The sequence below is a fragment of the Parus major genome, chromosome 4 (assembly GCF_001522545.3).
Source record: "Parus major isolate Abel chromosome 4, Parus_major1.1, whole genome shotgun sequence".
NCBI classification, from domain to species: Eukaryota; Metazoa; Chordata; class Aves; order Passeriformes; family Paridae; genus Parus; species Parus major.
In genome coordinates, this window is record NC_031771.1 from 43,665,434 (window position 1) to 43,678,692 (window position 13,259).

General features: G+C 37.7%; 1 protein-coding gene across 3 annotated transcripts in view; it reads left to right on the plus strand.

The window, feature by feature from the left end:
* Positions 1 to 13,259, plus strand: part of CORIN (corin, serine peptidase) — a 119,208-nt gene that overhangs the window by 20,412 nt on the left and 85,537 nt on the right. For 2 of the 3 annotated variants that reach the window (XM_015625331.3, XM_015625332.3), the window contains exon 3: positions 3,999 to 4,451. The exons of the other annotated variant lie outside the window; for it this stretch is intronic. In XM_015625331.3, coding sequence (XP_015480817.1) covers positions 3,999 to 4,451 — 453 coding nt within the window. The remainder of the gene's footprint in view (positions 1 to 3,998; positions 4,452 to 13,259) is intronic. 3 annotated transcript variants of the gene reach the window in all.

A 13,259-nucleotide genomic window follows, 5' to 3' on the forward strand; every position in this document is an offset into this window, starting at 1 on the left:
AGGCTGGCTCGCTCTGCAGGTTAACTGATGTGCAATTATTTGGTATACTATGGATCCTTCATAGTATCAGTGACATGCCCATTTCTCCAGAGTGCAGTCATGGGTACAGACCCTGCAGGAGAAATCTCAGTTCATGTGTTCTGGCCAGTTGTAGTAGTGAACCAGTGCTTTATTTCCTTTGCAACTGCCTCATCCATTACCATATCTTGTTAGGCTGCTTTGCTCTGTTTCATTAGCTTTTAAACAGACTGGGTCTTTTTGAGCTTTCCTGCTCTGAACAGCTAGAAATCTTTGACAGTTTGCACTGCCAGAATCTCAATTTACTCACTTGAACAGTGTGACTATTTCTTAGATCTCTTAGCTGTCCATTTTCAAGTAAACTGTCCATTTTTTAAAAATCTTTACATTTTTTAAAACCTGTCCATATTTAAGTAAAACATTAATTCCCCAAAGTGAACAGGAACTGGAAATGATTATTAAAACTGCTGGAAAGTGTTGCTTTGAAATGAATGAGTCTGATACCAGTACCTCTATTTTGTACCTAGAACAATGAAGGCCAGCATACATATGTTTTTGTCATCTGGACATGCCCAGGTGTAGCTGGAGACACAAATTGAAAATGGTTACATCTATTTCTCAAGTAATTAATCATCTGGCTTACGATTTACCATCTACAGCTCTGTATGAACTCAAGTCTGAAGCTATAGGGTACCTGTAGACATGAATAAAATGCATGTTCTGTATGTGCTGCATGTCTGCTAGCCAACATCAACAGAGAGTAATTAATTTCTCTTCACTGAAGAGATTAGGAGAAAACTGATTGTTTTAAAGCATCACTCTGTTTCCTTAGGTATCTTGAAATATAAATATAGATGCTATAAAAACATATCCAGTAAGCTTAATTTAGGATTTAAGATATACAATAGTGTTTTTAAGGGAAGGATGAAAACGAAAATAAGTGGAAGCCCAGCACAGAGAGTGGTTTCTGCAGCCTGGAATAAAGTGACTAAATTCTCTATGGTGCATTGGTAAAAGCGGATAAGAGGGAAATGTGGGAGAAGAAAGAGGTGACTCAAGAAGGAGGCTCAGAGGCCTATGCCTGCCTCCCTCAAGGGCATATGTACCTGAGCCAGGCTGATGTTATTTTGGAGGGAAAAAATGTTAAAAAGAATTTTAATACTTCTCATTGTCAGTGGAGATGATACAATTAGGAAATCCTTTTGTGTCAAAAAGGTTCCTTGTGTGGTCCCCCTATTAAGAGGAGTTGTTATCACTAGAAAACTGTAAAAGTTAAAAAAAAATGCTGTTGTTAGAAAGATGGGTTGAAGAAGCAAACAAGCATTTGGGGATCTCAGTAAAATAAGTATATGACCTCATGGCAGTGATAGACATAGTTTTTATTTGTTGATCCAGAAAAAGAATGAAATAAGTCAGAGTGAGAAGAGGATAAGGACCAGTGGGTAGCCTTAATGTTTTGCTTCACAGTATTTATTTGACCACTGTATTAAACCAAAGGGGGTTTTCAAACATCTTTCAAGAGTTTACCTGTCTTGTAATGTATTGCCTCCTATTCTGCTGAGTGATATATAAATAGCTACTCACTTTAATTTTAAATCAGTATTAATAGCTCTTTGGGACCAACGTTTTACAGCCTTTTTCTATTTTTATGCTGAGTGGAAAAGAAGAGATGAGTCTTGGGAGGCGGAGAGAGAATGTGAAAAAATACCTTAAGCTATTCTTGAATCATGGAAAAATACTATGCACTTTTCCAAAGGAGTCAAAAAAGCTTATTTTTACTTTTTGAAAACTGAAAAAAACCCCCTAGTTAAGTTTGAAACTTGAAACAAAGTAGGCTTCTGAATTCTAGAGATTCGGCGCTTTGTTTGAACACAAATATCTGGCATCCAAAAAAAGCCACATTTAAGTGAGCACAATTTCTGAGCACAACCATTCACTCTTCCTTAGGCTTTAGCAAATTGTATTAATACTAGCCCCTATTTGTGAAAATGCACTTACTGTTTGGTCTCACCAAAGGACTCAAACAAAAAAAATACTGCTTAAATAATTTGCAGGTGGGAGATTTTTAGTTGTTTCTGTAAAATAAATACAGTAAATTCCTCCAAACCCCAATGATTTATGAACATCTGCTGGTGGAAAACCAGAAATCTTAACATTTAGATATACATAAAATTCCCCTGGGTTTGTCCAGTAGAAGTAAGACATAAAGATTTACTCACCATTAGTGACACTGGAGCCAAAACAATCCAGCCTGGATAAATGAGGATATAGTAATCTCAAATGATAACTGTTTCATTTAAACTCATTATATTTCAGAAATTTCACCAGTTTTTCTTGCTGTTTGCATTTGCTATAGTTAAAGGTTACTCAGTAAAAATGAAAATGCTGATATTGTCCCTTCCCAGCTATTCCAGTTCTCTTTTCTCCCTTACTTATAAAGCTTTCCAATACAAAGTTCAGTTGGATTCTTCTGGAATTTTTAGTTACTTGTGATTAATAAACATTTCCACCTGCCCAGTCCTTGAATTTCAGACCAGTTAACTGTTTTATTCCAGCAGCAGACTGCATGGAGGAGTGAGAATAGGAATTCAGTGATGGGAATGGGTTCAGGATACCCTCTTGGGCTCTGTGTGGTGCCTGCAGCTGGCAGAGGGGTGTGTTTGTGTAGGGACAGAGCCTGGGGTAGTGGGGGGTGAGCAAGGCCTAAGTGAGAGGTGATGATGCAACCAGCTGTTTTGGTAAATGTAATAGATGTCATAGAATCATAGAAAGATCATCTAATTCCAACCCCCCCTGCCATCTGTACCAAGCAGCTAATGAAGGACCAAATGAATGTGAAGAAAAGTTATTGAAATTATTGCCAAGGTACTTAGAAACATTTGGGAGACTTTATGTTTTCAGGATTTCTTTTAATTTTTTTTACAATCAAGTCTAGATGAACTGTGCTTATTATGAATGTTAAGCTCTTTTACATGACCTGTCAGTGGCAAAAATTGCTTTTGCTATTTACCAAAAATTTCTTATATTGTAATATAAAAGTGGTGCTTCTCTTCTAACATTAAATATGACTCTAATACATTTGGTTAAAGAATTTGAGATAGTATTTGTAGTTTATATTATAGATAAAGAAGTTATATGTTCTATACATGTTTAGGATGTTTTCTTTATTATTTGGATTGATAGGTTAAAGATCAATTCTTTTACTATGTAGTTTAAATTCCAGATGCTTGTGGGATACATCTACTTACTATGCAGACCTTTTGATTTGTGAATTATAATTACTTGCAACTATTCAATACATACAACTAAGCAAAGTCTGCTTTTGTCTATAATATAATAAATGATCAAAAAATAAAGCCAGCAAGTGACTAAAATTTTGGACAATAACTATGTCTTTGAAATCTGGTATCAGAGAAGAATTACTCAGAACTCATATGTAGCAGTAGTAGTTTAATTACGTAATCTTATATAGGGAAAACTGTACCTCTTTCCGTTTTACAAATTAGTGAATATGGAATATATTAAAAATGTATTGATTCCTTTAAAGCTTTAGAATTGGATTTCTGAAGATAGTGGTTCTATGAAAACAAGAGATGATGCAGTTTAAAAGGAGAAAATATTAGCATTGTCCATCTTGTTAACACATTGATAGAATGATTGCATGTTGCAGCTCTTTGAAATTGCACTCGGTAGTTTTAAACATGCAAGTATTTGGTGACATACAATAAATACAATAAAAATATTTTAAGCTTATGGAAGCATTTTTTTCTCTACTTCTCCTACAGCAATTATGTTTTATGTACCACTCTTTTTGCTAGATAGAATTCTTAAATTTAGTTGTCTTTAATTTTAATTCTGAAATTAAAATACTTTTAAAATCTGTGTCACTATATTTATTATTGACTTTCCAAAACAAATTGGTAACATTTATTCTTCCAGGGAATGGTAATTTTGGTGGTTTTTTTTCCCCTTTATTGCAGGAGTGTTAGAAAAAACATGCTTTTATTCAAACGGAAGTGAGGGCCTCACAGTTAATGGTGACTTTGAAACGTCTCGTGATCTTTTGCCAAATATGGTTGAAAACAGTTCCAAGACTGATCCCACAGTGGATCTCAGCACACAGCCCTCTTCTCGGACCACCACGTCTTTATCCCACATTGACCAAATGAACAAGAACTCAAATATATTTAGAGAATCTTTCCAGGAAAATTCCTTTGGTCCTCCAACTCAAGCCACAGTGCTCAGTCATCAGCCTGCCTCTGACGCTGCTTTGGCAGAGGGCTCCGAAGACAACACCCGGCTGTTTGCCACTGCAGAGGAGGCGATGTTGTGGTCTACAGATGCTTCTTTTAACAACACAGAGAGGATGACCACTCTGCCAGTATTAAGTCCTACCCGTCCATCTGTGTCACAAAAAATGGATCAGAAAAAAAGTGAGTTTATATTTTATTTGATTCCATAGTTCTGACCCAAAAACTACAGATCATACGATTGGCATGTTCCCCAATGTGTTTTCTGTGAGGTCTAAGGAATGTGTCCCTTTTGGTAATTTATTTTCTGGTGTACATTCCATGCTGCAATCAACTGGTTTCTTATCAGAACATTTGTTCTACCTGTTAAGGAAAATGCAGTAAATTCTCTCAGTATGAAAATTTACAATACATTCTTCAATTGGTGACAATCAGGCTTACCAAGGCTGGAAAGCATTAAATCGTTAGATTAGATCTTTGGATATAATTGCAGTTTTACTGTCTTAATGGATAAATTCTTTCCTAATTTGAAGCAGTTTTTCTATGTAGCAATAAAGTTGGCATTTTTGAGAGAGAGTAACAACAATTAACTAGGATCAGGACATTTTTTTGTTTGACTATGAAAGTAGATGCACTTTATTAATGTCATAGTAACTGCTATTGATTTATCAGGTGAGTGGTGGTGAAGGATTCCCTGATACTGTTTTGCTGATTACTGAAACACAAGGTTACCATATTGAAATGAATACATTTCTCTGGAACTGGTTATCATTCCTTTCTTCTTAATCCCACCAGAGCAGAAAGCAAAACTTTTGAATAAGGTCACAGGGAAAACTTAATGTAAATCACTGATTTATCAGTATTTTCTTCTCTCCCCTAGATTACAGTGGCTTCATAGGCCATTTGAACGGTGCAGGCTTTTTGCAGGTTCTATTTGCTAAAAGATATTTTTTTTTTATGTAGCTTTCTCTCTTTTTCTCCCCCTGCACCCCAAACTCAGAATAAATGTATATAAATGCACACTTGAATCTTATTAGTGGTTCATTTATTTACTTCTTTTGGCAACTTGGCAAATTATCACTGTGCCAAGGAACAGCAAGAAAGCATGGTGCGCTACACTACAAATATTTCCATCACCGTATTTGAGATACCTGAAATTTCAGAAAATATAGATGAAACAGTGTAAAGCTCTTTTGCCTTTTTGTGTCATGTTGAAATATATATATTTTAATTATATTTTTATTTTTTATTATATATATTTATGATAGATTTATATAATTTATATTTATTACATGTATTTTATTTATATGTATTACATATGCATATAACATGCATATGTAATAGGCAGATGTGTGTGTATGGCACATGCTATTTTTCCCTACTACAGTGTTAATGAAGGGACAGCACTACAGTGGCTCAGGACAGCCTTAGGTCTGGATTTCTAATCTTTCAGATATTTGGGATTTGGTATTATTCCGAGAGGCACTTTTAGGATTTTCTAAGTATGTGTTCTATTCTAGTAAGTGCAGCTCATTCCAACAGCAGTATGGCTGCATGTATACTTGGTAGGCGTGACCATTTGGCATTCTATCGTGGCATAGTATTTTCTGTGTAAAGAGAAAAGGACAAAAGGTTTTCAAAGACAAATTTGAAATACCACAGATTTCTTAAAAAAAACCCCACAACAACGAAAAGATCCCAACCCAAAATGAGGTATTTTGCCCAAAACCAAAACAAAACCATCTGGAGATAGTATGTTACTAAACAATAACCTTGCAGTCTTTGATTCCACTTTCAAATGTGTTTTGCTTATCTGTATTCATGGGGACATTGTCTTAATTCTGTATGTAGATTTAAAAAAAAAATAAATTTAAGTATCCAGAAGTATCCAGAAGAATTTGATCTCATAATAACTGTGTGTTCCCATGACTCTCCAAGGCATGGAGGATTAGAAAACAGGAGATTTCTAGCACTGCTACTCACTTCATTTCTTGTCCTGACCTTTGCAAATAATCTCCTTGTCACTGTTGGACACAAAATGATTCACACGGATGCAGTTCAAGATGTGGTGAAAGAAAGAGAATTGTTTATTTGTTCTTTCAGTATTCATAGGTTTTCGACCATGACCAGGGATTGGATAGTCAGGTTAACACCTCCCCAACAGCACTGGCCACGAGTGACGTCCATCAAAAGGCGTATCTTTAATGGAATGTATAAACACCTATGTTTATAGTTACTTTCCTGAGAAAGTGACTAGAACTTGTAAAAAAAGATAACGAAGGCCTGATTCTCAGGGTGACAACTCCTTATACTCATCTTTAGTCTCTTTGATCTCTTTTTTCCCACTAAGATTGCTTCATGGAGAGAACTCTAAGGTAACACATGTAAGAACATGATCTGGTGTTCACAGGAAGTTGTTATGTATTCTGATGTGGAGGACAATGAGATATAACAGAGATGAGATACAAATGGGTTTTGGAACAGTGAAACTGGAATATTCTGTTGGAATAATTTTTTTTTGTTTGTTTTTTTTTTTTTGTTTTGGGACAAGCAAAACTTAAAGACCACATCGGATTGGTGGTGGTAGATCAAATTATTTTTATCTTGCTTAGTGTCTAAATCCAGCTGTGAACATTAGCACATGCCTGAAGAGGAATAAAATAGGGCTGGCATGCTGAGACACTTGAATGCTATGTGGTAGCAGATTCCAGTGATCTGCAGTGAGTCCTGATAAGCATTCATTCATCTTCCCATGAATTGACATAACTTTTGAAACCATGTAAAATGCAGCTTTGAGTTTTTAAAGCATATCTTATAAGGATATTAACCTCTAAATAAGTGTGAGGCTGATGTCTCATCATCATCAATGCACACTACCAGATCATCTGTCAGTACAAGTTTCAACTGGTGCAAATGTCAGTAGGTGAGTACATTTCTGTTCATTTAGTAAACATGCATAACTTGGACTTTATGCTGATTTTATGCAGTACAATAAAAGATAAATGATATGTCATGACATATAGAGACTGCCAGTTCAAAGCCAATGAGACAAAATTCTGTGAACACATTTGGACTGGCATGCATGTAACTGTTAAGTTTTTGGTCTGATGCTAGTATCCCTAGTGTGGATTTGCTTTACTGGTGGACCACAGCTTCAATCAAAGACCTTAATAAGAGAAATGATAAATATTGTGACCATATGGTATTTAGTCAGGACTTTAAACAAACACAAGTAAGATGTTGCTGGGTTCGTAACTGGAGGGGAATGAAATTTGGACCATATGACATCAATTATTTAAGAAGTCCTTGAAGCAGAAGGAAGTTCTTTGGCAGAAATTCTAGCAAAGAATAGATTTTAATGAAATAGGAAATAGTCATTCCAATAGAAATTAATGATACAATAAAGAAGAGATTAAGTATTTTATTTCCATTTTACAAGGGGAAGCAATGCCTCACAAATATATTAGAAAGTTCTTTGAAGGAGACAGTGAAAATGCTGGGTAACACAACATACTTGGCTTTTCAAAATGCTGTTAAGAAGAAAATTCACCAAGAAGTCTTACAGACGCTCTTGTCACAGACTATGCGTTCGTTAAAAGACAGAAGGGAAAATAAGAATGAATGGCTAGGCTCCAGAGTGAAGGCTGCTGATGGAGTCTTACAGACAGGCAGTGTTTTTTGATCAGGGAAATCAGAAAATAGTCAAATAATAACATTTCTGCTAGTCCAGATTTAGCTGGCTAAAATGAATAGCTGGGAACCACATAAAGGTTTCATAGTGGAGACAGTGACTGATAAAAATGTTAAAAAGACTGTGCCAATAGATGCAAAAAAATGCTGGAGAGTGGGAAACAATGCTAACTCTATCCAATACAATGCTGGACTTTCAGCTAATGTTGCCACCAAAATAAGGACCTGATGGTTTGCTGTAATCAGCATTCTGTCTCCATGAGAGCCCTCATCATGAAGTCTACAATGAACAACATGAAAAATCTTGCTACATCAGTGTATAACTTCAGAAAGATAACTAGAATTGAAAAATAGCAGGCAACCATACCAATAAAGACATGGAAATACTTAGATGTGGGGAGGCACTAAGTAGAAGGAAGACCCTGTTTTCCCTCTGGAAAATTCATTCTGGCTTATGAAGAAGTTGTTGTGGTGGATATTCAGACCGTTTTGAGTGTCTAGGTGAAATAGAACAGTTTTGTATTATATGAGGAGTTGCCTTTTTTTTTTTTTTTTTTTTTTTTTTTTTTTTTTTTTTTTTTTTTTGGCCTGTCAGGCAGTAAGCTAAAATAAAAAGGAGACCTCATGGAACTTATTGCCACAGAATGATGGAAAAACCAGAAAGCATGGAAATGCTTGGAGAACTTTGTGAGGGGATGATCTGTTGGGGCTCATAGAAACAATAGTCCACTGGCAACTTCTGACTTGTGAAGGTTCAAGATTTTATGTTGCCAAAAGTTGTTGTTATAGTCCTGTGGCTGTTCCATACATTTGCTGAATATTATTAGAATTTTTCTTGAATATATAATGCTGGTCCCTACCAAAGGTCAGCTTCTGAGTTAAATATATCCTGTGTTAACTCTCTGTTGCAAAGCAACTGAAGGACTATGTTCTTCTATTGAGGAATTTGAGTTTGTGTGATCTCATATCTAAATGTTTTCTGGAGGCATGGGCCATGGTCCTAAGTCATGAAAACTGTAAAGTTTTCTGATAGCAAAAACATCAGGATGGGAGTCTTAGGTGAATCAATAGGTTCAGTAGTGTTTATTCACAGAATTTAGAAGTATATGCAGTTCTGTTCACCTGTCAATCAATGCTTAACAGAAAAAAGATCACATATTAAATAGTAACTATTGTAAAGAATAAAGCATGGTTTCCCAAGGAAATATTAATACAATTTAGTTGATTTTATTGGTACTTTTCTCTCTGTGAAATAAAACTAGACTGCTCTTAGGCAGTAAAATGGGGGACTTGATTCAAACAAAGCAGACTCCCTGTTTTGTAATGGATGATTTGGGGAGACAGGAGGAAGGAGAGAGAGCGAGGGCTGACATTCTTACTAGAAAAACATTCTGTAGATGATTGGAATATACACTGGGACAGGAAGTATTAGTGTCTCATTTTGTTTCTTCCACTCACTGGTGAATTTGCATGTGTATATTTAAGATCCGGTTTGTTTTTTTAATTTTTTTTTGTACCCACTCTCCCATAGATCTGCCCTAGCAGACAGTCTAGTAACGCCTTGCCATTTCGCAAAAACGATTTCAGCGGCGGTGCTATGCCGGTGGCCAAATCTTAACGTGAAAAGTAGCATGGCCAAGCCTGAACTCCAGCCATGTCCGCTCGTGCCCGGCATCCCCATGGCCGCGCCGGCTGTGAGGGGCTGCGCGGGCCGGACAGGCCCCTCAGCGTGGAGCTGGACAGGTCCCTCAGCGTGGAGCTGGACAGGTCCCTCAGCGCTGGCCGGACAGGTCTCTCAGCGCTGGCCGGACAGGTCCCTCCCTCAGCGCTGGCCGGACAGGTCCCTCCCTCAGCGCTGGCCGGACAGGTCCCTCCCTCAGCGCTGGCCGGACGGGTCTCTCAGCGCTGGCCGGACAGGTCCCTCCCTCAGCGCTGGCCGGACAGGTCCCTCAGCGCTGGCCGGACAGGTCCCTCAGCGCTGGCCGGACAGGTCCCTCAGCGCTGGCCGGACAGGTCCGTCAGCGCGGCCCCGGATGCGCTCCTGCCCCCGCACTGCCGCCAGAGGGCGCCGCGAACGCGGCTCCTGCGCTCTGCGGGGCCAGAGCGGGGTCGGTGAGGGGCTTGGAGCGGGGCAGGAGCGGAGCCGGAGAGGAGCGGGAGTGGGGCCTGGAGCGGGACAGGAGCGGAGCCGGAGAGGAGCGGGAGTGGGGCTTGGAGCGGGGCAGGAGCGGAGCCGGAGAGGAGCGGGAGTGGGGCCTGGAGCGGGACAGGAGCGCAGCCTGGAACGGGGAAAGAGCGGGGCCTGGAATGGAGCCAGGAGCGGGGACACGGACGCTCCCGGGGAGCGAAACACGGTCACTTGCGTAAGTGTGGAAGAGGGTGAATACTTCCCGAGCCCTAAACGGTTGCTTTAAAGAATGAAGTAGAAAAGTGTTTTGGTAAAAGAGAGTTACTGTGTCAGAGTTTCAAAAAGCACAGGGTTTATGTTTGCTTGCTTGCTTCTTTTACTCTCCCTAAGCGCAGAGGAACCTTGGGTATTTTCACCTTATAATAGTGCATCTTTGAAACTAAGTGGCTTAGTTTCTTTTCAATCTTCCATTCAGCCTAGATGTTACCCTAATTCTGTTATCACTTATCTATATTCAATTTATACATGAAATAAATCTCTTTGTCACTGCCCAGCATTTCTTACTGTGTATTTGGGGTTCTGCCACTACTGGAATTCCACTACACAGAATTTTGTGTTCTGCCAGTGCTACTACAGAGAGGGTCAGAGACACCTTTCTGTTTGGTAGGAAAGAGCAGTATGAAAACTACTGTGGGGATAGCTGAATGCAATATATCACAAGTGGTGCAGAAACAAGAAATTCCATGTCTCTCTATCTCTGCCTCTCTATCTGCTGCTCATATTAAAGACATTTTTTTCTGCTGAAGTTAGGGTATCCAGTAACTGCATCCCAAGTCAGTCCATAAGCTTGAGTCTTCCTAATCCCCAGTATTTCCAGCAGTGATCTAATAAATCATTTTGTCTTTTAGCTCAATCTGTGTTTAATTACTCATACAAGTTGGAGTAGACTCAGTTGTGTAAGGAGTAATAGCGGCACTGGACCCATGGGACATTTTTAGGGTATTCTTGCCATGAAAAATAAAAAAGAATTCAAGATGTTATTAAAATATTATTTTCCCTTGAAAATGATTTTGGTTTTTCAGATTGGCACAGAAGAACATAAGCAATATCCTAAATATCAGGCCAGGAATTTAGCCACTCAAATGTATCTTTGCCATGCAAACATGAATAGACTAATGTTATAACTATTAATTTTGTTGGTGCTTGAGTCCATGCTTGAGAGTTTTATCTCTTCCAGCAGTAGAGTCTGTTTCATTATCTCACTTATACTTACATTTTCCTTCAAAATTAAAGATAATGAAAAAAGCTGCCTTGAAATTTTGGCAATACAGTTCTCATTTAAAATTGCATTTTTTTTACTAGTCAATATAATCACTGTAGCCATTCTTCTTTTCTTCTCTAGAAGAAATTTAAAATTGTGTTTACATTTCACAGGGAAAAATTAGTGAGCTAGAAAAGAAACACTTGGATTTTCACTAAATTCATTATCAAGAGCCTGGTTTTCATCAGTTTTATCATTGCTGTTTCTTACGAGTACATGGACATAGCTTGGAAATGACACCATGAAGTTTCTGACATGTATTAACTGAAATCCAAAAGATTCTTAAAAGCCATTACTCACTATATAGGGTAATTTTTCATTACCATTTATGTTTTTAAGGGAGAAAAAACTTGCTAGCTTTTATCACTTGGTGTGTTACTGCTGTCAGGTAACTTCAAGTTTGCCAAAAACTTCAGATACTTGTATGAAAATTGTAATGACATTGCTAACATTTTCATACATTGACCTCCTGCTAAGCTTGTGATTTCAATTCTCTTTAATAAATTTGTGTCTCATTATTGCCGTCCTTCTGTTTGTAGTTCATCTCTTCAGATTTGTTCTGATGAAACAATGTTCTGTGTAAGATATCCAGGACTTCAAATACTTGTTAGGATTAATATTGCAGTAAGAACAGTGAATAACTAATACACCCTCCTTGAAGTTCCATGTGTCTTTACTCTTTAGCCTTTCAGTGGTGTGGTTTCCTTTAGAGTGAGAGATTTCCACTTCCACTCAACTCTGGAAATAAGGTCTGCTTTGTTCCAGTTTAAATTCTGGAGTTGGGATGTGTGTCCCTTTAAAACTTGAAAAAATAGAAGATTTTCAGTTTTACGCCTGTTATGCATTCGTCATAGGTTTTTACACTTTATTGCTTGTGTTTTAAACAGATGTTTGTTTTCACATTGAACCATGAATTGACCAAGAAGCTAAGAAAGACATCAAATGTTTAGTGAAACTTTCAAGGATGGGAACAATGAAGCAAGGTATATCTGAAGATAGTTGTTTGAGAGTTGCAGGCACTGACTTTTGTTTCAGACGCATCAGCTTGTCTGAAACTATTTATAAAGTATTTGTGTGGCTATTTCAACAAAAAGATGATGTTAATTAATCTTTTTCTGTTCTACATTGTGATTGTTCACTTTGTTTCCAAAGGTACATCTTACATCTGGTAGCAGTATGTGATTTTATGATTGATTAAAGTTTTTCTGTTTTGTGCTTCTGCAAGGTCTGTTATGGATTATAACACATAAGAGTGCAAGCCAGGTGTGGGTATAGAATGATCATTAATATAAAATGGTAACTTCTAAACCCTTGTTGAAATATTGGAAAGTCAGATTGTTGATACAGCTAAGTGATTTGCAGTCACTGTCCTCTTTCACAATCATGTGAAATTCAAGGACAACATAATGAGTACCATAGTTTGAAGTCATTGTTGGGATGGGAATTTGAGAAAGTGATAAGCAGCCAAATACAGCTAAAGATTAATCTGGTTGTTAATCCGTACACAAAATCTGTATTTCTTTATTATGACTGCTAATTGAAAAAAATTATACACTCCAGTGAAATAAAATAGAAGAACTCCATACCAGAAATTAGGAAAATCTTTTTCACTGGATGGGTAGTGCAGAACCCATTTCCTGCACTGGCTGTGGGATCCTTTTCCAGGCAGTAATGGATGACAACATGCTGGCAGCAATCTCTCAGAGCAGCAAGTTGGGTGGAGACCTCCAAAGGACTCTTTCTACCAATAGTTCTTTGATTCTAGGGTATAAAAAAATTTGCAGTAGAACATGAACATTTTGCATGGTTGAAAAAAGTTTAGCATTACAGCTGGTTTAACAATATTTAAGAA